Here is a 26,336-nt window from a genome sequence, read left to right on the forward strand (position 1 = left end):
TTTCTCTATCACTGTTGTGATGCTTTAGCCTTAATCAAATTTGTATAGCGCCATTTCTGATTCTCGTTTTCATCTACGCTACCTTTTAATATAAAATATAATTTTTTTCTATAATCAAGGATATATAACCGTTGAAAAATAAAACATTAGAATCTAGTCAAGAGTTTCATAGGTTAACTTATTTTCTCTTAAATAACTCATGAATTTCAAATCATTTAATTTTTAATTAAGTAATAAGATATTTATTAAACAGAAAAAGAAACTACACGATTGTATTGTTGGAAATGGCGGACAGATCAAGCAATGGAATAATTAAACAAGAGGTTGATAATCGGTCATCTGCTGAAAAGGATGAAGAAAAACAACAAACAGACAAAGCCAATGAATATGTTCGTGAGCTTATGCTGGAGAAGCTTGAGGTCAATACACAGAAAACACCTAATGCTGCTCGACTTCTTGATCAAGGTATGTTATCCAATTTTTTTTTTTGTATTATAATTAGTCATCTACCATTGAACACGAAGTATAGATATTTTTATAATTCATTTATTTTTGCAGAATTGTATCATACTTTTTATTTTATTATTTAGTTTTTATAGGTTAGATTATTCTTTTTACTTTATTCATTCTTATAAATTGATTTTAGAGTAAAAACCACGATTCGATAATAATTAAATAAGATTTCTTTATTAATATTTATCCTTTTGTGATTTAATCATTTATTTTTTACTTAAATCTGATTCAATAAAATATTCATATTAAGATCTAACTGAAACTTAATTACATACATTTCAAAAAATAAAATTTTATAAAATATCATGCTTATCTTAATTAATTTATTGTATTTCATTATGTATTATTTTTAAACAATACTGCTTTCAAATTGCAAAATATTAAAATTATATTACGATAAATAAAAATTTATAATTAGTTTTATATTATATGGTGATATTATTTTTATTAATATATATTATATTTTCAATTTATAATTGTATTGAATAAAAGTAATATAATTTTTTACTTTAAATAAGATTATAATATAAGTAAGAAGAAATTTATTTTATTGATTTTATTTTTATAAGTTAAGAATTCATTTTAAAATATATTAAAAATTAAATGTAATACATCAAATGAATATATAAATCTCAAACTATATTTTGGAACTTAAAAATCCTATAATTCATTATACAAATTTAGTAAATAATTTAATTACTTTTAATTGGAAATGATTTAAAATGTATTAATAATTTAAATCTACTTAATCTAAAAAATTGTATATTTTTATATCTATGATAAATTTTTATAATAATTCATATATTAAGTTTATAATTTTGTATAATATATATTTTATTAATTAGATCTCAGAATATGTAATTAAATAAAAGTTACAAAAATTTATAAAAAGAAAAATGTTATGATGTTTTATACTTTTTAAAAATATTATTTCATTGTTGTAAAAGTTAATAACAAAATGTTTTTATATAGATAGACATGTATATATATTCATTTTTTTTGTTACCTATACGTTCGTATATTATTCAGAAATAATTTAAAATATAAACAAATTACTATTTATACTAAATATCAAAAAATGCATATTATAAATGATCAAGCAAATATTTTTACCTCATTATGTTTTCTTTATAATCATGAAAAAGATCTATTGCATACTGTATTACTACTATATAAATTAATGTACATATTTTCTTTTTAAATATAGACATTGTTATAAAATAACTATGAATTACAAATAGAATGATTTCAATTCTTATATATTTTATATTCATTTAACATATACATACAATAAATTATATTTTAAACAGCAATTTTATAAAGCAAAATTAACAAAAAGAATAATGAATATGTTGCTCTTTAGTTAGGAGGTAAAGTTTATTGGGTATATGGGGATGTACATTATCTAGTTTTAGAAAAGTTCATACATAAGTGTTCATATTTAGTGGTTCTCGCACTTACATAGATCGTATAAGACATCATAATAATTATATAGTATTCACAGGATAAAGCAAGAGAATATATAAAGTAATAAATAAAAATATAAGCATATTAAGTTATTATACTAAAGAATAGTGGAAGGGTATTTATATATTTAATATATCTAATATGATCTTGTAATGATGTAAAGTTTTATTTATTTAAATACAAGTAGAATGTCAACTAAATTGATAAAAGTAAATTGTAGAAAATATATTTGCTTAAAATACGGAGCAAATGTTATGCCTATGTAGTCTAAGCACAAGAAATCTAAAGGAGAAATTTGTAATGTTTGATTTATATGTGTTTTACTTATACTGATACTGTAGAATTTAAGCAAAACAATGAATAATACTCGCAGCAAATTCTATACTAGTTTTAATAGGACAATGAGTAACATTTATGTAAGCTTTGGAGAGAAAAGAGAATAGGTAGATCTCTATATGTACTATATAAATAGAAGGAGCAAGGCATTGTAAGTATCTGATACAAATGTTTATGCTATCAGGTACCTACATTTAAGGTAGTTATTTCATGAGTAGCTAGGGTAGCAGTATATTTATTTATTTATTTTACCATTTATTTCCATATTAATATGTAATTATAATTATATTTGATATTTATACTTTACAGATCATTATTATAAATATTAATTCGTGTAAATTTATTCGTATTTAATACAATCCTATATAACACTTTAAAGGTATTATTAAAATGTCTATAAAAAAAAAAATAAGTTTGATAATATTATATATATAGCATCAGTATGCATATGAAAATGTTTGGTTATCTGGTAAAAATTCATTAATATTTAAAAATATTAGAGGTATATATCAAAACATTTGATAGATAAGTTTTATATAAATTATATCTTTTAGCAAATTTTAGTTTTATATTTCGCTTAACATTAGTATTATAAATATGTGATGGTCATATATATACATTAATCTCAGATATGCAACAATATAGATACATATATATTGTTAATAGTTATATCTAAATATTGATAATAGTTGTATCTAAATATTTCAGATACCAATATTTAATATAGTTGTATAAATATATTAATTAAGATATTTATATTTTTATTTTATTTTATTTGAAAAATACAATTTTTATAGATATTACCAGTTATTTAAAGAATTTATTAAGTACTTGGCATTGTCTGGATTCCTTAGATTATTTACATAAAAAACGTATTTTAATATATGTAGCCCGATATGTAGTATAAGTATTAAAATTGTCAAAATGATTGACCTTCTGATATAGAATATTTATTTTTATGATTTTTTTTGTTTTATTATAACTTTTATTTTATAAACTAAGTGTTATTTAATGTGTCAATATAAGATCCGTAGAATATGTATATAGAGTTATACAAATATTTTAAAACATCTACACAAGACTAAATTATAAAATAACCTTCATTGAAAAAACCGTTTTGGAAAGACTCAAGTTAAATTTTGTATATATTGAATCTAATTGAAGATTTTTTTTGTTATTCTATCTCCGTGAGATTTTTGTTTTTGTTTTTATTAAAAACAAATGCTTCTAAATTTATGGTTCGATCTATTCTACATATATGCACAAATAACGAGGTGCATGAAACATTTTTTTTTAACTTGAATAATGATAGAATAGCTTAAGCATAATGTTTCATATTGCTTAAATCTATAAATAATATTTTTTTAGTTTTACTTATTCAATAACACTGTTATTTTTTAATTAATTGCTTAAAAAATCTGTCAAAAATATTAACATTAATATTAAGAAAATTTATAAAAAAAATTTAATATTAAGTTATTAAGTCGAATATACACAAAAAAGTAATATAGCTTGATTTAAAATGGTCATACTTATTTCATTTATTTATTAATAATATACGTAACACTTAATCATTCCATGAGTTATTTATTTCATACTAGAGCTCAATAAATTAGCTTATAAAACTACTTATAAAGTACTTATATATATATATATATATATATATATATATATATATATATATATACACATTGAGATAGAATCAGTACATTGAACAATTACCAATTATCTTAGTATCTCAATAACATCGTATTTAAATACAAAATAAATATTAGTATCTCATTTGACATTTCCTTGTTATATTTAAACATATGTTAAAAACTTTTTAAATATTATAAGTATGTTAAACAAATATATTTTATATTTAAATCATAAGACAAGGTATTCTAATATTTTCAAAACCATTCGAATAATCTTTGTATGTAATTTTTTAATAATTCTTGATAAAATTAATAATTATAAAATGATGAAATGAAAAAATATAAGAGAATATGAAATAAAATGAGAAGGAAAACATAAATTAACCATAAAAACAGACTGAAATAAAACAGGATTTAACGAATTTAAGTGAATTTGAAACAACGCAAAGATAAGATAATTATAAAAAGAACTGAAAAAATTAGTATTCATAGATCATAACATAACAATAAAAAACTATAAGTAAATAGTAGAAAATAGTTCAGGAATAAAAAGAAAAGACCAAGTAAATTAGGCTGAATAAAACAAAATATAAATGAAAGCGGTTAAAATGAAATAAAGTATTAATAAAGATATAATAAAAAGAATAAAATAAAAAATTAAAGAAAGTAAAAGAACAAAATAATAATGTAATAGAATAGTGCTATGATATAGGGGTAGAATAGCATAATCACTGAGCAAATACATGTATAATTTATTTTATTTTATTAAATTATATATAAAATAATAGGGCTAAAATACTAATTAAAATTTATAATCGGGTATAATGATTCAGAATATTCTTTTTAAAATGTATTTGGCATATAACATTATATTTAATGCAGTATTATTGAATAATGGTATTTCAGAATTCTCTTCATAAATTTTAAAATTTACTTTTTTTTATCTGAGATAAAACGTGTACTTTCTTTGCATCTATTTTTTATTAAAATATATTATGTTTAAAATTCAGAAATGTAAAGTTTTTAGAAATTTTTTATTATGATGATTAAGTAAAATTCAATTTCTATAATTCGATCCGAGATTTTATAATAATTAAATTTTATTATAAGTTTTGAGGAAATAAACATTTTATAAAATTTGATTTATTTTCATCTTATAAGCTTAGATTTGGGCGTACTAGTGTTGACGGAATCTTTTACGTTTTAATTTCCAAGTCACTTTAGGTTCAATATCGATTTTAATATTTGTAATGAAAGAGATAAATAAACAATTTATTAATTGAATTAAATGTTCGAAGTTATGAACACAAGTGGAATTAAAGGAACTTATTCTGCAACATTTAAATATTAATATTTAAAATCTAAAATTGAGAATTGTGTACATTTTTAGCTGCTTTTTTACTATATTTATATCTATTATAGGGCACATATATGGATATTTATGCATAGATATACCAAGATATATTTATATTTAATGTACGATACATTTATATCTAAAAAGTGGATAACACACGATAATGAGGCTCGTATTTATTGAAAAATATCAGCAATTGTGTAATTTATAAGGAATTGCGATAAATAGCCGAAAAATAGCAGATATAGGTCACAATATCTAGCAACTCTCGCATCAGAGGCAACCTCGTTATACATTTAGAAATTGCATATGTACCTTTACAAACATAGTAGCTTCAATCCAGCATTTCAAACAATAAAACTCAATCGATCTTCAAATATTTTTATTGATTTATAATTCTGATGACTTTAAATGGGCCATAAAATAGATTTATTTAAAATAATATGCTATATATAATTACACTAAAAATCTCATGTGAAACAATTTGTAAGAACAAAGTAATTTTTATCAAAAAATTTTTAATATTTTTTCCTTCTTTTTACTTTTTAATCCTCTAGCATAAACAAATAATAAACTATATTATATTTTTCTTAATTTCTTTATGCAGAAATTCAAAAAACCCAAACCAGTGGAAAGCCGAGTAAAGATCAGAAGTATGTAGATATCTATCGAGAAAAGCCGATTCGTGTATCCGTTAAAGTGTTGGTTCCTATACGTGAACATCCAAAGGTAAGTTATCAAGATCTAATTTTTATACAACAATAACGAGTAAATATTGTAATAAAAATTTTGAAGTGGAATGATACAAATAACAAAAGATGATACAAAATATATTTGCAACATGGTTTAAAGTTTTGTTAATTCCTTTTTGTTTTTATTTTGTATATGCATGACATTATAGATTAAACAATCTTTGCTATATTTTTATTATATTTAAATAATGTATGTTTTTAATCTCTATTGAATAGATATTCATTTCATTTTAAAAATTTTATTGTAAGATTCAATAAAATTTCACTGTTTTATATTTTATATTTCATGTATTAGTCAGCTTTACATTCGTTACATTCGTATAATAACCATCTTGAAAGCACTAGTGCAAGTTTTATAATGAAACAATATTATGTTATTGTGATACTCTAGCCTTTTATTTATTTAGTCTCTTATATATTTATTTCAATAGTACTGGTTAACTTATCCTAGGGCACTTAGCGTTACTGTAGTTTTATATCACAATCTATTATAGCTCAAATAACCATATCGATATTAATGATTATGAGTTTCCGATCAGAAAGTTCTTATAATTCGTCGTTGCATGAAAAATTAGGCATATACAAAATAAATGCGTTAAAAGCGTGAAACACATGAACAAAAGACTTGAGTTACTTCAGTATTTGACCGGCTTTTACGATGGTTGACCCGATTTTTTCATTAAGGCTACTATTAAGGCATTTTTTTTTATTTCAATATGAATGAATAGAAATAAAATATTCAATTAAATATAAATTAGTTTTTAGATTTTTAACAATAATTAAATATTTTTCACCTTTCATATCCCCTCCCCGTCCCTCGTGTGTATGTATGTGTGCGCGCACGCACGCACGCACGTGTGTGTGTGTGTGTATTGGTGAAAATTTAAAAAAACAATTAACTATTAATAAATAAATGCTTAATTATATTATATTTGTTTTTTAACTTTAATATATTTCGATCTTATTTACAATATCAGAGATTGTTTTAAAAACTAAGTCACTCATTTCATTTATCGAAAGTTTCTGTTTTGTATTTTTTATGATCTATTCTCAGTTCTGAGGACGAAATTAAATTAGCATGTTATTAAAATAGTGATACTATTTCAAAGTTAATTTTTGAACTCATGATAAATTATATGTTTATATAAATATAATATAAAAAATTAATAATCTATTTTAAAATTAACGAAATCACAAATTTCTATAGTAGATAATAACTTACGTAATTTTAAATTGAATGCGGATTACGCTATTTTTATTATGATATCAATACATATTTCATAAACCAGTAATACAAATATTTTTTAATTTTAATTTAAAATAAAATAATATTTACTAACTAATTAAAATCTAATTTGATATAAGTGACACATTTTTTATGACTTAAAGTAGTAAAAGTATTTTGTCAAATAAAAAAAAATATTTTTGTAAGTCATACATTGTTTAAACTGCTTTGATAGTGAATTAACTGATTTATTATTTTTATAATGTATTATGGATTAGTAGATACCACTTCAAAAATCTAAATAATTTTGTAATGAAAGAAGAAGTAAATCATTTAAATCATAATATTGAAAAAAAATATATTTATTAGTTAGTTGATCTAATATATAATAAAATTAGAAGCAATGCAATATGTTAACGGATAACACGTATTTTCATAGTGAAATATACAATGCTATATATAATATAACTATTTTGAACACAGATCTTGTAAAATTCGAAATGTCTTCCAGCATATCTATTTCTGTACAGTTTAACGTATTTATAGATTCATTTGTCATATTAATAAAAGAGTAACAAATTAGAATTATTCTTGGGATAATTTATTATATATTAATTTACTTTGAATTAAAAACTGCAATATCTTTAATGCAAATAAAACAAATTATAAATTTAATTTATATTTTTGTAATGAAAAATCAATTTAAAAGATTGTATTAATATTCGTTCATAGTAATATAAGTTTGAAATACTTTTATATTTGATGGTAATTTTAATTTAAATTATAGTTTTGTAATTCTTATTATAACATTCTTATGCACACTATTAATCTAATTAGGTATTGAAAATACATTTTTGTAAATGAGCCAATTTAATTGTATAATTAATATACAAAAATATGGAATTTTTAATATAATTTTTGTTAAATCAATAATCTTTTCATATATGTTAAGCCTATTGTAAACAAATGTAATTTTTACAAAATTATTCAATAAAATTTATTCTGAATATACTATAATAAAATTACAACAATACAATAAAATTATATTTTCCTAAATTAGAATTTCAACAAATTTTTTAAATCATTTTTTATACATAATCACTAAAATGTAAAGTTAAAATTAACAATTTTGTTTTAACATTTTTGTGTTGTAATTTTATCATATTTATGATACTCCAGAATAAAATAAGAATATATTTTGCGAATAATAAAGTAATAGAAATAATAGTTTGTGATATTAATAATTATTATGAAAAAGCATAACCACTACAAAATTAAAAAGAAAAGCAAAATGGAAAGACCAGTAAAAATAAAATATGAGTGCTCAATGCAATATTGACATATCAATATAAGAATTGTAATTTGTGATTTCTTTTACAATTAATATATCGAAAAATAGCAGCAGTAAAAAATTGGTGGAAATACTTAATAAAAGTTTATATCTTATGAGCATCGAACAAATTGTAACATCAAATAATATGTTTTGTCAATTAATACGAATAATAATATAATTATAATAAAAAATTTAAGACAGAATAACTTTATCATATTTGAGAAGAATTACATTGCTAACAATTGAATCTTCTGCCAAGGAACGACCCGATTAATTTAATATAAATAAATAATAAAACTTCGAATTTATACCATCTATCATAAAGTTTTTTTTAAATATGTGGATAGGATTGTTGATCTATACATTTTGTTCAGAAGAACTAATAGTATTTTTTATTGTTGTATAGAAATCGCAGGGATGCTAATGTATTTATTTTCATCTGATTTTAATTTTGAATAATATTTTAATCTGATTTAATTTATAAATTAAATTATTCATTCCTTAAATATTTTAACGGCTTCTGCAAAATTACCAATTTAGTTCAAATGATGTATTTATTTTCTTTTGTTTGATTTGAAATTCATAAATATTTTTGTACTTATAATTTGATTATTAGCCTCCGATTATTGTTTTATTGTATTTGTTATATATTTAATTCAGAAATAATTTCATTACAATATAGTTTTTAATTTAATTTTATACTATATAAGTTTATTATTTAGTGTCATAATTAATAAATTTTTAATATATTGTAGAATTGTATGTGTATTTGCCTGGATGAGCCATAGTTCCGTTATACTTAAGAATATGAGATGAACGTCTTGTCCTAAGTAAGAGTTAATCGTTATCCGATGCCTTTGATATCTAAAATGTTAAAAGTAAGTAGTTTATTTAACAATTGAGAAATTATATTTTCGGAAAATTTCATCAAATGCTTATACCCAACGCTAAGGTGCTTGTTTGTAATATAGTTTGACGAAGAAAAATGCAGGAATAATGTATTATTGAATATAAAATGACATTTAAACAATAATTTCTCAAGCATGGACTATATTAGATGCGCTACAAACGTATAAAGCATAGTCAAACAGGCTAAAAGGAAGACAATAAAGTATAATAAAAACAATAATAAACAGGTTTTAACCATAATTAATACGGCACAATTGATGGATATTGAATCTGGTGGAAGCATCATAGGTATTAGTAGAGGCAATGAGTTGAACAGATTTGAATAAATTAGGAATACAGCAATTTAGGTAGTAAAATACGATGATAAAGACGTATATTAAGGCTAATTAAAATTTAACCAATGATTAAGACATTAGGTGAAAGATGAAAAGTAAGACTTCATTGAACAAATTTAAATATAAATTAATTGGGAGTGAAATGATACGTAAAATAGTCCAAATATATATATATTATATATACAAATATATACAAATTATATATATATATATATATTTAGTACTCGAGAAGATTCCTTCAATATGACTTTTGAGTCCATTATTCAACTTACTACGTTTAACATTAAATTTATGATGAAGTACAATATAGATAATCTAAATGAATCAAGTAAATAAAGGAATTTTATATTTAGTGAAGGAAGCTGAATTTTGTCGAGATAATATTGTATAAAAAATCAATAAATGAAAAGGAGACATTTAAGACATATCCAACTCTGATGAAAAGTATAACGGAAAAGGTGTATTTTATTTAATGATAGAAAAAAGCACGTTAGTATTACCATGAGGCCAAAGAATGAAAAAGCAAAGTGTAATATGTGAATCAGTGTAAATTTCCAAGATGAATAATGATGAATTGGTGAGTATACATTCGAGTTTTTATGAATGAAAAAGTATTTCTAAAAAAAAATAATAAAATTTCTAAACATAATAACAACATTGCATAGGTAGCTATTGAAATATTTCTGTTATATTTAACTATTGTCTTATAAATATTACAATTATTTTTAATTAAATACTACATAAATACTGAAATATGAAATTATAATTTTAGATTACAAATTATTATTTTAATGCTACATACAATAACATTTAAATTCCTAATTGATTATTTGTGACCAATGTAAGATGAAATATTATATAAAACTTTCATAGTTACATGTAAAATTGGTAAATATTTTAGTAAAGTATATTTTTACATGTATATATATATATATATATATACCAATTTTGCGATCTAAAAATTAGTTTTATGACTAAAATCTATACTATATTTGGTTTCATTTACTTTCTTTATTCATTTAAATAAGTTTTCCTATATAATTTAATGGACTACCTATAGATATCATCTGTAAATTATATAGTATTGGAGAAGATACAGCACATATAATAAAAAATTTAAAAAAAAAGGTTTTTATACTTTTTATTAATAGTTGTTAATATTTATAAAAAAAAAACAATAATTGTAATCCAAATGTTCATAATTCAATTCTAAAATTTTTTAATAAAATAAGAAACAACAAAATTATGTATTAATTAAAAAATGACCACAAAATTAATTACTTACATATTACTTAATTTACTTGAAAGTGGAAATGAGTATTACATTAAACAAGTTGTAGATTCATTTTACAATTTTATAATTTTAGTTTATATAGATAATGATCTAATAAAATACACAATTTGTTATTTTAAAATATTATAATTAAATAGAATTGTTTTATTTTATTGGAATAGCAGTAATTTTGTAGACTGAGCAAAAATATTATTTAAATATAAAAATAATTTCTTATAATTAAGAAAAAGTATTAATATGTATTTTAGTAAATATGCATTTTTGAAATTTAATTGTATATATTATTCAATTATTTTAGCATAAAATTGCACAATTTCGTATTAATTCAATGCAATTTTAAAATAATTTTAAATATTTCAAAATATGAAAAAAAAAAAATATATATATATATATATTGAACTGAAATTATATTTAGGTTACCATGCATACAATAATCAAGGCGTTTGCACGTTAAAAGGTAGAATATTTCTGCAATTATATTTCTTATTATTCGAAGTAGCATAAAACATTTGTATTTTTTAATTATTATCAAACATTTTCATAGTGTAAAACAAATTAAATTAATAGTTAAAATTTTATTTCAATATTATAGCATTAAAAATATTTAAATTTACGGATTAAACTTACAATTGCTAAATTTTCTTATAAGATATAAGAATTTAATAATACCTGAGTTCTCTCATATTAGTATTTATCATACTTCACATGCAAGAAGAGGCTTTCAATTAATGTGTGTGTGTGTGTGTGTGTCTGTGTGTGTGTGTGTGTGTGTGTTTATTTCCTTGCTAAAATGTAGTTTTTATGGCAAAAATATTATTATTTAAATTATGTAGCGAAATATTTATTAAAGAAATTTATTATCAATGAACTTATTCCTATAAGATAAAAAATAATGTTCATTAAATTAATTGACATAAAAAGGTTATTGAAAGAAACCTCTATCTAGATTTGTATTTATTAGACATATGGATATATGACAACTATATTCTCTTATTAATGTCGAATCAAATCGTCGGAATTGTAGTTTGATAGAAATACATGCATAAGGAATAAAAATAATTCAGAAATATTATGTGAGTAAAAAACGATGAAAATAATTGAAATAATCCGAATCTACTGATTTAATATGGTATTGATACTCGGTACGTCGAAAAATGTTACAGGGCATTCACCAAGGTTGGTGGCATATTTATTATAGTGTATCCGTCGAAACAACGTGGATGGCGATATATGGTTACTTTGAAAATGAACTAATACCACTTGGACCATTTCAGGTATCTACTTTCACTATCCTATGATATGGTGAAGATGGTGGGTTTAGCAGCACCAAATATATTAAACTTAAAATGAGACATATCAAATAATGTGATTGATATGTGTTACTAAATAAGTTCTCTACTTCGACTGTATTATCAAATACGTATAATGTTAAAATATCGAAATATAGTTTACATATACTAATTAATTAAATTATTATTTTAATATAAAATTTTTGTTCAATTATTTTCAATTAAAATATTCTTCACAAGGAACAATAATATGACAACTACATAGGCATAATAAAAGTTTACAGGAAATAAAAATGTTTCATTATAAATAAAATTTATTTATGTTATTTGTATTATAAATGTTGAAATATGTTCATAAACAGCTTAAATATATTAAGTGGCATCAAGTACAAATTAAGAAACTTTTAAATATAATACAAAGTAGTGTTAATAAATTTTGTTATTGAATTGAATTAACTATTATAACTATTCAGACTGTGTCAGAACCAAATATAAATATGCGAACATTTTGATCCTTACCAATAGGTGATCGTTTCACCCTTATAAATTTGTACTATTAATTTCAAGCAATCATTCATTCGTCACGGATATAAAAAATAGTAAAATATAATATTTTATTTATCATAATATATTATATAAAATAAATGTTTTATTAAAAACCTTTCCATACTATACATATATATCTTTAATATTTTTATCAAATTAATTTATTAAATACAATTATATTATTTAAAATTTATAAAAAATTACAAAGGAAAATATAATTATTTTCCTTTAAATAATTTATAATTATTTCTTTTGTTATTAATATAAATTTGAATTAATTTTTATTCCGCTGAAGTATATATTAATAATAATAATTAAAATTAAATTATTATATGTATTTTTGTTATTCATTTAATTATAAATTTTGTTTGTATTAAATAATATTATTACAAATAACATAGTTTTAAGTACATAATAAATTATTTAAAATGAATAATTTATTATTTTACACCGGTTATTTATGCTATTTCAAAAAATTATGGATACAATATTTAAATAACTTTAAATACAACTGTGATTAAAACTTTTAATATATCAAGCATAATATCAAATTATAAATAATTTACTCAAATATCAATTCAGTGGTAGAAAAATCTGATTAATATTAAATAAATAAAAATGAATGATAAAATTATATACATATTTACAAATATATGATAGGATCACTATATTTAATTAGATTTTTTATTGTATAAATAAAAGATTTGAACTATCTTTTGTAGTCATTTAATCCATCTTCATCTATTCATATTCTATTTGTAATTTTCATTTTTTAAAACATTAATATTTTTTATTTTCCATTTCGTGTCCGTAATCATAATAAAATTTGTTTCTTACAATCGTTTATTTCACCTAAACAAAAATTCCTATCTTGTCTTTTCTAGTAAAAGATATATTTATGAATTTTATATTATCATTTAAAAAATATTTGTATATAAATATATTTATTTATCTTGTGCATACTATGCATAAATAGAAATTAATTTTTATATATCCCATATAAAATTCAGATTTTTAAGAATCTAATTAATTTAATTAATTGAATCAATAGTTCATAAAATCTACAATGTTACGATATAGTTGCTATGGAATAGTCATATTTGATACACTGTTTAGAGCTATATCTACCTGCGATTAATTTAAAATTACTTGATTATATATAATTTTTATAGTTTTCTTAATGCGTATATATATATATATATATATATATATGTTAATGACTATGATTTGCAAGCGGGCATTATAAATATTTAAATTTATACAAACGTTTTAGAATTTTTATAAAAAAAACTTTCCTTAGAAATAACTATTATCTTGTATCTTTGATTTTAGAAATTTTCTATGTACTAAATTTTTAATTTATGAATTTTAGTTCACCGACAAATTTTATAAATTTGTAAAAGTGATACACGTGGAATTTGTTATTAAAAAGATAAGAACTTGAAAAACATGCAGCAATCTTAAATTGATTCCAAATAACATGTTTAAATGATGTTAAATTGATATATTACAAAATTTATTCACAATGCCTGATACTTTCAAATTAGTCATATTGAACAATGTTGCATAACCTTTTACTGATCAATATATTACTGAATTAAAATAACTATTACAATTTATTCAAACTATATGTCAGAACAAAATAAAAATGTGCGAACTTTTTTCATGCTCGAGGTTACCGATAGGTAATCGTTTCAGCCATATAAATTTTTACTATAAATGTCCAGAATTCTTGTCAGCGATCGTTCATTCGTCAGGATTATCAATCAGTCTTCTCGAAACTACAACTCATGGAATCTCATATCAGGTTTTATCATTCGATTTATAGCAAATTCAGCATTGTAACTAATGTATTCGTTATTTAGTAATAAAATATTATATCTAGTTTAGGATACAATCAATTTAAAATTCGAATATTTTTATACAATAATCTGACGTATTTGTTGTTTTATTTAGTATTATTTAGTTATTATTAAACTTTTATAATCGTTAAAATAAATTGATATATCGATAAGTAATATTAAATATATAAAGTATATTGGCTATAACTATTATTTAATTAAATTAATTTTTTATGTATTTTTGGTACAGATTTATCACAGAAAGCAAGTTTGCATCGAAAATAAAAAGCTTATTTAAACAACATTTTTATTTAAGATTAAATAAAAAATCAGAAATAAAACTAAAGATCTATTTATAAATAATCTATGCAATTAAGTCGATTGCTTTGATATTTGATTAAAATATTTTTTTTTTGTATATATTCCAGTTCAATTTTGTTGGTAAGCTGTTAGGTCCAAAAGGGAATTCCATGAAGCGCCTTCAAGAGGAAACAATGTGCAAGATGGCTGTTTTAGGAAGGGGATCTATGAAGGATAGACAAAAGGTAAGTTTTTATTAAAATGATTAGATTGTATACATAGAAATTGAGGGTAAATTCTTGACTTTTATAGTTTATTATTTTATTTTTTATATTATAATGGAGATTTCAATAATAAATTATTTATTATTATTAAGTTTTCAATCGTAAATTATTATTTGATTTTTCATTGAAACCAATTTAAATTTACGTAATACTTTGATATTTTTAAAAATTTCATCGTAATTTTTAAGGAATTGCTACATTTAATGGAGATAATTTTCAGTGTTAAGAGTATGTATTGATTTTGAAATTTTATAATAATTATGTCTTTTCTATTTAAATGTTAAATTAAATGTAATTATTTCAATTATGGATTCATTAAATAATTATTAAAATAATTGCTAAACAGATAAATTTACTGTGCAAATACAGGGTGAAAATTAAAACTGATGGGTCACTTTTCCCACGCAGATTTGAAGTTGATTGTATCTGTTTTGGCACTCTAACTTTCTATGAATTACGTGTATTTTTCAGTCCTTATCTATCGTAACACATATTCTTATTCCGTAACAATTACGTCAATTATTTATAATAAAAACTATACTTATGAACAAAAAATAATTATTCATTGTTGTTTTGATAGAATGATCAAAAAAGGTTTAAGAATTATTATTTCGTAGTATATAATATATATTAAATCATGTACAAAACAAGTAGTTTTATTTATTTATACAATCTTGAAAAATAATATATATGTAAGTATTTTTAAAAATTCCTTTATTTTTGTAATATTTGTAATATTTAAATTAAAATAATATAAAATTTTAACATATTTACTACAGAATTAATGTTTATGTAGAAATATTAAATTTAAAAGTATGTCTGAAAGGTAAGAGTTTTTAACAATTTAATATTCAATTTCAATAAATCTATAAAAATGGTGGTATATATGTGCTGGTGTATTTGAATATTTTACTTTTTTTAGAATTCATAGATAAAAGCTCAAAGTAAAACTATCTCTAGAACATTCTGATATTTTAATGTAAATACTTTATTTTTTATTAGAACTATTAATTTCAAAAAGCAAGTTAGTAATGCACTTAAAACCAGATAGGAAATAATTTCGATATGTATAACTGCACCCGAAATAAGAAATATCCTGTAAAATTTATGTTTATAATGTTTGTACTCAAATTATTCAACTGTAATTATTCCATTTTAATCATAAAATATATTTGTTTTTAGTTACGTATATCTAAGGCAGGTGCTATAATATTTTTTAAAAATTACACTTTTTGAAAATTAAAATTAAAACTAAAAACAATGTAAGTTATTCTACATTTTATTTCTTTTTTTTTAATGATTTGTTTTAAAAATTACTTTAATATATAATACTACTAATTGTAAAAACAAATAAATTAATTTATATTTGAAGCAGTATTGCATTATAACTTATCTTTTATATTTTTATTTTTATTTTTATTTTAATAAATTACTTCATTTGTTAATAAATTCATAAGAAGTTATTCCATATTTCTAAAATGATAAATATAGTATATAAAAATATAAAAATTCTATAATTTGGATAAATATGAAAAAAGCACAGAATTAAGTATTTTAATTTTTATTGTAAACCTTACTCAGCTATAAATAAAATTATATCCTGATTTTAAGTAATTTACATTTAATTTAGATATTTAAAAAAATGCTTTTATTTTAATAAAATTACTCTATCAATTCTTTGTACGATGTTTTATGATAGAAAAAAATTACACGAAATAATGCAATGTATTTTATTTAACTGAGAACATGAAACCAATTAAAATATTTTCGAATATGTAATAGAAATATAAGATATACACTAACACTAACGTGATTTAATAATAAAATGAGAAGTAATCGATTATACCATACAATTTTATTTTATAACTAGAATATTACACGAATAGTTAATGAACTATCAGAAATATCCAAATGCTGAGCAACTTTTCGACTGTCTACATAAAGCGAAAATTTTCAATGTTTTCAGATTGTATTTTATAGTCAAGTTATTAATTTTATTATAAAATTTAAACAACTGCTTGGGAAGTATTAGTTTTTTATAAGTAGTTTTTAAGAAAGTAATTTGATTATATTTATCATTTTTGTAAATGATTGAATTTTGATTACTTAATTTATTATTAATTTTTAAAGTATTTTAATTTGACTATTAATTTCTATTACTATTTCCTTTTTTATACTAGACTGTAATGTCAAAATAGAGAACTATATTATACTTTTGTCACAGCTTAAAAATATTGTTTTATTAATTTTTTATATCGTAATTGATATACAATACTAATTTCACTTATTTTAATTGTATGTAAAAATTTAAAAAGAATTTCTCATTCAATACAAGTTAAATACCTTACGGAAATAAATATATATCAACAATATGAACAAATCATACAATTTTATATATTTAAAACGTAAATCCTAAAAATAAATAGATAATGAAATATGCATAAAATTAATGATGTAATTTAAAAACAAATGAATTAACTCTTAAAGTTTAACAATAATTAAGTAAACTTATATCCAATAAGAATAATGTAATAATTTTAAAAGAAATTACATAAACTGATGAATAACTAAACGTAATTATAAAATAGACCGCTAAGATTGTAAATAATTAATAAATTAATTGTTGAAAAAGTGAAACTCATAAAAAGTGAAAACTGTATAGATACTTTCACAAAAACAAGTATTAAAAATACGAAAGCAAAAACAACAAAAACAAGTTCTAGAAATTACAAATTAAATAGATACTTTTACGAAATAATATATATATATTATGAATGTAGAAGCGTCTTTGTGTATCATTTTTCAGTGAATAAATAGTTAATAACACTTTTTTATAAAGAAATACATTTTAAGAAGAAATATATTTCTTTTTCTACTATGACTACATATTCGTACATCAAAATTCTAGTGTTTAAAACTGATGAAATTCATGTTTTGTTTTTAGTTCAATATTGGAACTATAAAATATATTACAACTAACAAATTATTTTCTTTAAATTAGCTATCAATTATCGCCTATTTTAATATTTATTTATTTTACAACAAAAATTATTTTGTTTCCATATCGTAAACCTTTAAAGTAAATACCATATTATTATAGTTGTAAAAAAATTAAATAATAAATCTGAATTTAAATAAAAAATGTATACAACCTCTTGGGGAACAGGACAGAAAATTTTTATAATAAGCATATACATTCAACTATTTAAAATGATTTTTAATTATTTTTAATTGTAACTATTTAATACAATTTTAATTCGTTGTAACCATTTCAAAGTATTTAAATTTTAATTTTTGTATAAAAAATTTTTAATATCTTTCAAATAAAATTTTCAGTTTAGAAACATCTATAAATAATAATCTAAAAGTTTGTTCTTTGCAAATATAAAATATTTATTATCTTTTTATCATCAATAATTTACTAAGAATAGAAAGTGATAGCAAATTGATCCTTTTCATGAGTTAATATTTTCAGTTAAAATGATCCACGTGAACAATAAATAATATAATTTAAAATGCGTTATTATTCGTCATTGGACTTTTAAAGACCATTCTCTTACTATCTCAAGATATAAAGGAGCAACATCACTTATATTAGTTTTCGCATGTATAGTTATAATACTTAGCATAAGATTTACCAGGATTTTAGAAAACTATGATAATACATGAATGCATATATATACTTATATTATTTTCTGTAACAATTTGATAGTTTAAATGTTAATATTATAAATCAATTTATTCATAATCGAAAATGTTGTGGAATTATTCTACTCTGAAAAACGTAAATTTAAAAAAAAAATTTTTTAATAATTTTCCGAGTACAATCTTTTTTAAAAATGAATTTTAGAGATTTGAAAAAAAAGTTCCAATTTCATTAGCAATTTAAACAATATTTATAAGATTGAAGTACAGAAAATGAAGTGTAAATAAAACAAAAATATCGATAAAATTTTTATCAAATACCAAAATAGGTTATAATAATAAAATTTTGTTTATATGTTTATATATTTGTGTTATTAGAATATTTATGACGCCAATTTGTAATTGTACGTTGAATGTATCGTGACAAAATATTAAATCCAACAATAATAACTGATTGCGTCTTTAAATAATTTAAAAGAAAAGTGTAATATTATAGATTTATATTGTTTACTTTTAATTAGAATTAAATATTTATTATTTTTATGAATAGATTTACATTGTTCGTAAAAAAATTACTTATCACAAATTTGTAATTAATATTAATTTTAAGTGTAATTGATTTAATTATATTAATTATTCAATTAATCAGTAAAGCTTTAATACATTTCAATGTAGTATGTAAATAAATAAATGGATTAATAACAATATTTTTTATATAATAATTGCTTTTTAAATGTATGGTTATTAATATTGTTATTTTTGTGTATGCATATATTTTTTTTCAATAAAGTTATGAATACTATAAATATTTTACTAAGAGAAATATTTGAAAGCTTTTATGTAATTAATATATCGCTCTGTATGTATAAAATTTAGCTATTTTAGTTTCCTTAAATAAATTTTGTGCTTGATTACATTAAAATATGGGATATAAAATTATTGATTGATGAATCAACCGAAGAATTTTTCTGTTAATTTAAATTTTCAATTAGGATAAACTCTATTAATCATTGATTCCAACATGTTTATTTCTTGAGTATAGAAGTTTTTATTTATTGTTATTTTTTATTATGAATTGTTAAAAACATTATTGAATGTATAATATAAATTCATAATTATAACAACATTTATTCATGTTTCAGGAGGATGAACTTCGTAAATCTTTGGATCCAAAATACTCTCACTTGTCCGATGATTTACATGTTGAAATTACGGCATTAGCACCACCTGCTGAGGCCCACGCGCGTATTGCTTTCGCCCTTGCAGAAGTGCGTAAATATCTCATACCAGATAACAATGACAACATTCGACAAGAGCAGATGCGGGAAATGGAGTTAACTGTAGATGAGCCTGTAGATGACAGGCGTCCTAGTAATCGCGGAGGTATTCTTAGACCTGTTGTTAGACCGGGACCACCAGGACCACCTGGAATGCGTGGTGTTGCTAGGCGTAAGTATTTTTAATGGTATTTACAAACCTTTCATTCATACTATTCCTACCATTCCTATAATAATAAAATATAATTTTGTATATAATAGGAATATTTTAAATATAAGATGTAAAACAATAAATCTGACGAATAAAATGCGGTTTAAATAAATTATCACTATTTATATAATAAAATAGAAATAATATAGTAAAATAGTAAATCTGAATAAAATACAGTTTAAATAATATGTCAGTAATAATAATATAGAAATTCTAGTTCAGTCTTGAAATTCTAATTCTAGTAGTAAGTATAATATAGAAATTTTAATCTTAATATATTAAATAAATTTTCAAATTATTATGCATGTAATTGTGTGTCTCAATGACTTGAAAAATTAAAACTGTTTTTTAATAATATATGTAAATTATTTATTTTTTGGTTGTACTATAGTTTTATATCATTCATTCTAAATTCCTAAAAAATTCAATACACCATATATAAAAAGAACGAAGTATATTCATTGTTTAAATTTTTTTAGATAAGATTCAAGTTTTTTTAGAAAATATAATTTAAATTTTTGCTTATATTGATAAGTTTATATTAGAAAATATATGTTAATATTGAGAAAATCAGAATAATACAAACCTGATTATCCCTGTATTTTCATAAAAGTAATTAATATCTTATTAATTAAAAATATAAATTTGCAATATGGTATACTAATCAAATTTTACCGTTCTTTTTCTGAATGTTTTAGCTTTTCATATATAAAAATCAAATTATAATATAAATACAGAATTGCAATATTTAAGTATCAAATTCATTATATTTTATTATGAATATTATTAACAAGGACGTTAGTAATTATTACCTGGCATGGTAAGTATAATGTAATTTATTATCAAAATTCTAAGGAAAATATTTACTAATTTATTATGTCATCGAAAAAAAATATGTATATTTAAACAAAATTTTTTTAATGTCTATCAATAAGTTTCTTTTATAACATGTACCTGAAACAGTACTGCCATTCAATATTTTTCGTATATATAAATATACTTATTGATAACTGTCTTTTAAAAAACGTTATAATACAAATTATTCTCGTAGGGGAATATTTTCCCCTCTTATAATAATGCAATAAAATAAGAGGATTTTGCGTTAATTTATAGACTTACTAAATTAATTACGACTTATAAAATATATAATTTACAGCAATTCTTCCTCCGCCACCTCCAACTCGTGGACCAATAACACGGCCAGTACCAGCAAAAACTAAAGTTTTTTCGATCTTAGATCGTGCTAGAGTAGCTATGGATCAAAGCTATGGGTACGTTATTAATTTTTTATCTGAACAAATTAATTAACAATTAATTTTATTTTTTTTTTTTGTAGTTCCATATTTTCTAGTATTTCAGTATAAATATATCCACTAAAAAATCTTTAGCTTTTATAAATACGATTTAATAAATTTTGAATATAATCAATTTATAAAAACTCAAAAAATAACTTTAATTAGATTTATATATGAAAATATAATTATTAAATTATTATTGAATAATATATGAACTGTTTTAAATACTTTTCTATACTTATTCATAAAATTTATATATATAACAATTATTCATAATTAATTTATAAAATCAACAACTAAATATAAATTCGCTTTTTAAAAATTACTTCGAGTCATTAATAATTAATGTTTAAACATTATTCTTATGCTTTAAATGTAATATGGATTTTTTACGACGATCAAGTAGATATGATTCAGCACCACCAACTACTAGTCGTGCTTCTCATCATGATTATGATTATCATGGCTCCTCGAGCAGTAGTCGATATATTTCTAATGAACGTCATTATTCATCATCTGTAAAGTGAGTAACGTATTAGTAGATTTCTTAAATTTAATATGGGTTTACTTATTCTTTAATTTTGAATGTTATTTTATTAGATGCAGTTTTTATATTACTATTTGATGAATAAATATTATAATTATTAATATTTCATAAAAGTACTGATTAGATGCATGTTTTTAAAACAGCATATTCATTGCTTTTCTTCTTTGATAAATGATGAATGTTAGTTAATGACTAATTTTTTCAAACATTTCTTAGATACATTAATATAAATGTCAATAGTTATAATATTTAATATTAAAATAAATAATTTTATACATTTTAAATAGTATTTTTACTATATTTTACTTCAATAACTTTTTTTAATTACATTTTTGGGACTTTTTTTAAATATGACTTTAAGATCTAAATACAATGAATTTATAAAATTAAATATCTGTTTCAAATTTATTTTCATTCTTTCATATTTTACTTATTTATCTAATAAAGGTTGAAGAAATTTAATTTATAATTATAAAATATTTTTTTAATTTATCTCGGTCCATATAAAATATGTAAATTATATTTAAAATATATTACTGTTAATGTCAAATATTGAAGTTATAGTAATAAAATTAATTTTATAAAAGAGATTAAATATATAAATATAAGGGAAATGTGGAATAACACCACAATGACAAGGATCTTACTGAAAAATGGATAAATACGGAGGTAAAATAAAATTGAGGATAAATGTATTCTGTAATACCCCAACGGATCTAAACGTAATAAGAAAAAAGTACTGAACATCATTTGTGTTATCACAGAATAGAATTAAATTTTTGTATTACAAAGGGGAAACTATATTTTTATTGATTTAGTTGAGAGGCATGTAAGTAATTATTTTAATTCTCATATATTCATCGCTTCACAAAAAGATAATAGTCTTGGAAACTGAGTTAAAAGGAATATTGCTACATTTCATTACTATTTATTATTCATTAAATAAACGTATTTATGAAGAAGATAAGGAATATTGATTTTTCAAAATCTCTGCAGTAATGAAAAACTTATATTGGATATAGTATAGTGGAAAATATAAAATAAAAGTATATTGTATGTTAAATTTATAATAAACTGTATTTGATTTACGCAATTTGTGGTAATCCATACATATTGAAACTGAAACAGGAATAGTGTGTATATCCAAAATAAAAGACATTTAAAAAGTTTACAACAAAATATTTGTTGTGGATTTGTGGCTTATTTGTATAAATATATATATAATTTATTTACTTTAAATTTTAATTAAAATTAACTGGACAAAACTTTGAAAAAGAAAAAATCCTATTTGAAAAACTAAAAATTTTCGTTATAGCCACGATTTTTAGGATTGTAATAGTATATTAATAATTGAATTATAATAAGCATGAATAATAATTGTAACCATATGAAAAAGCATATTGACTGATTAAAAAGTTTTCATAATGTGGTACGTATGGACATAAGATATAATCAGATGCTTGTAACCTTTTTCAATATACAGTCTATAAAATAACTGGTATAGAGAAACGGTATGTGCACATATATAAACGGCATGTTAAAGTACAAATATTACGATGACAATAACCCTGAAGTGTATTTAGTAAACACGAAGGTATACAAAATTGAGGATAATTCATCCTGCGTTACTTTACTGAATATTTTGTACGTGTAGATTTGTTTAGAAAAAAAGTGAAAAACTATTTTAACTGAGTAATATTAAATAAATGGACCTTATAGTTATATCCAGGTTCTTTCAGAAAATAAATCATAAAACATGTTTGGTCTTCTGGTAATAAAATCTGTTATACTTAAAGATTTAAAATATACATATTTGGCAATATGTTTAATAATTTTGGACAAAAAAATGAGAATACTTGATTTATTAATGTTTTGATTCATCAAACCCACTGCTAAGATTTCAACAGATCTTTACAAGCATTTTCTTGATGTGTTCACGATAACTTCATTTCTAAATTTAAATAATATATAAAAATGTAATATTACTCTTTTAAATTTAAATTTAAATTTATATAATAAAATATATAATAAAATATTAAATTTATATTAATAAGAATATAAGTAATAATGAAATAATTTGGTTATTTTTATATAATTTAAAGTCATTGAATATTGAAAAGTATTTAGTAAAATTTCTTGAATACATTAATTCTTTGAATTATCTTCTTATTGCGAAATAAGTTATCTTCATAAATTCTCTTTCATTTTCTTTCTAGCGATGATATGTACCCACTGCCGCCGTCTTCTAGGTATGGAGGTGGTGGTGCTACCTACGATTATGATGATGAATCTGGTCCCCATGGCTCTTCTCATGATTACTATGATGCTCCGGATTATCCAGGTAAATATATTTTTTGATATTTCTTGAGGCACTGAAAATGCAGATTATAATCAGGTAAGAGCTAGAAGAAAACATTATGCACATGGATTTTAATTGGTTTAGTTCTTTTGGATACAATTGATCATATACTTTTAAAACTATTTATACTTAAAAAAATCATTTAAAATTATTATTTGTATGTATTGTACTTACGGTTTAAAACTAAATAATTTTATAATAATATAAATCATTTAACATTTATATTCGGAAAAATAAGGTAATTTCTATTTCTATATATTTATATTCAATGTATTAAAGAAAAAAGTATATTATATAAAAAAGAAATGTTGATACTTCATAACATTAATATGATACAGAACATTAGCAATAACCTTGCCACTTAAAATAATTTGATGAAATATAATTTGGAAATTAAACATACTTAATGGTATTTTTTTGTATTTAAAGGTTTAATAAAATTTCTTTAATATATCGTAAACTATATTAAATAATTTTTTATTGTTAAAAATAATATTTAATAAGTGTATATATATATTATTTAATACTATGTATTACTTATTTTTGAAATATTGTGTAATCCAATGCCATTACATTGAATATAATTTATAATTTCATAAATATAATTTTACGTACCGTATAAATTTTATATCGGTGAATAAAAAAAGATATTATAAATATAAAATTGTAAACTTCTAGCTCTTCATCAACATGTAGATAACATAATAACAAAACTGAACATCTTATGAAACTGTATATCTAAATGTGATAAATTATCTTATATATACATGCACGGAGATGCATTGACACACTTGTATTTAAATTTAAATTTACACTAAATTAATTATGTACGAGATTCAACTAGAAATAAACTGAAGATGTTTCAAAATTTCAGTAAAATTTGTATATACTTAAAATTCTTTAAATATATAATGTTGTTTTAAAAATATATAATAATATTTAAAAGTTATATTTAAATTATAATTTGTAGATTACACATTGTATATTTACATAAAAATTACATTCGATGTAAAATAGATAACAACAAAATTTAAACTTGTAAGAAAAAAATACTTATAAATAAATTTAGTACACGTTAATCATGAAAACAAAAACAAAAATTGCATAAAAACAATGAAAAAATAATTAAAGAAATAATTACAGAAATAATAAAGAATAATAAGAGGCGCTTAATGGATGCCTTAAAAAAGATTTTAATATGATACTAATCAATAACTTTTAAAAAACCTCTAAAATTCAAGTGCAACGATCAATGAAATTCGGTGAGGACTCATCTAGCCGCGCATGGAAGTCATACAAGACAACAACTACCGGCACGGGGGGCTCGGGTGCAAGTGCGCGCTACCGCGCCACTCCTTACTCACGTCCTTCTAAGTAAATCTAGCTTAGCCTTATGTGGGACCCAATTTAGGCACAAGCACGTGCGCGCATATATACACATGCATATATGGACACGTTTGTAAGCAAATATATCTAGTACTTTTCCGGGAAGCACTGCACTTTTTATAATTTGAATTATAAATACTATAACTACATCGTCAACTTCGCTATTCTAAAAATAGTGATACTCCCTTTTTAAACCCA

At 21.2% G+C, this 26,336-nt stretch overlaps 1 protein-coding gene across 4 annotated transcripts; it reads left to right on the plus strand.

Moving 5' to 3' along the window:
* On the plus strand, positions 1 to 26,330 carry LOC105360694 (KH domain-containing, RNA-binding, signal transduction-associated protein 2). 4 transcript variants are annotated; one of them, XM_011497670.1, is made up of 10 exons: positions 1 to 172; positions 254 to 465; positions 5,918 to 6,039; positions 12,322 to 12,432; positions 15,263 to 15,379; positions 20,206 to 20,512; positions 21,708 to 21,822; positions 22,250 to 22,369; positions 24,610 to 24,734; positions 25,994 to 26,330. In XM_011497670.1, the coding sequence occupies exons 2-10, from the start codon at positions 285 to 287 to the stop codon at positions 26,128 to 26,130; spliced, it is 1,335 nt and encodes a 444-aa protein (XP_011495972.1). In that variant the 5' UTR covers positions 1 to 172; positions 254 to 284; the 3' UTR covers positions 26,131 to 26,330. The 4 variants fall into 4 exon arrangements, with proteins under 4 accessions (XP_011495972.1, XP_011495973.1, XP_011495974.1 ...); XM_011497671.1 differs by having other exon boundaries at positions 3 to 172; positions 22,253 to 22,369; XM_011497672.1 differs by lacking the exon at positions 12,322 to 12,432 and having other exon boundaries at positions 4 to 172.
* The last annotated feature ends 6 nt before the right edge of the window (positions 26,331 to 26,336 follow it).

Source organism: Ceratosolen solmsi, unplaced genomic scaffold (assembly GCF_000503995.2).
Source record: "Ceratosolen solmsi marchali unplaced genomic scaffold, CerSol_1.0 scaffold47, whole genome shotgun sequence".
In the NCBI taxonomy this organism is placed as follows: Eukaryota; Metazoa; Arthropoda; class Insecta; order Hymenoptera; family Agaonidae; genus Ceratosolen; species Ceratosolen solmsi.

Excerpts from the sequence above, each read along its gene's own strand:
- LOC105360694 (XM_011497670.1), top strand. The coding sequence starts at position 285 with ATGGCGGACAGATCAAGCAATGGAATAATTAAACAAGAGGTTGATAAT. Across the intron at positions 20,513-21,707 it reads AATGCGTGGTGTTGCTAGGC|CAATTCTTCCTCCGCCACCT; the intron begins GTAAGTATTTTT and ends TATAATTTACAG. Across the intron at positions 24,735-25,993 it reads TGATGCTCCGGATTATCCAG|TGCAACGATCAATGAAATTC; the intron begins GTAAATATATTT and ends CTAAAATTCAAG.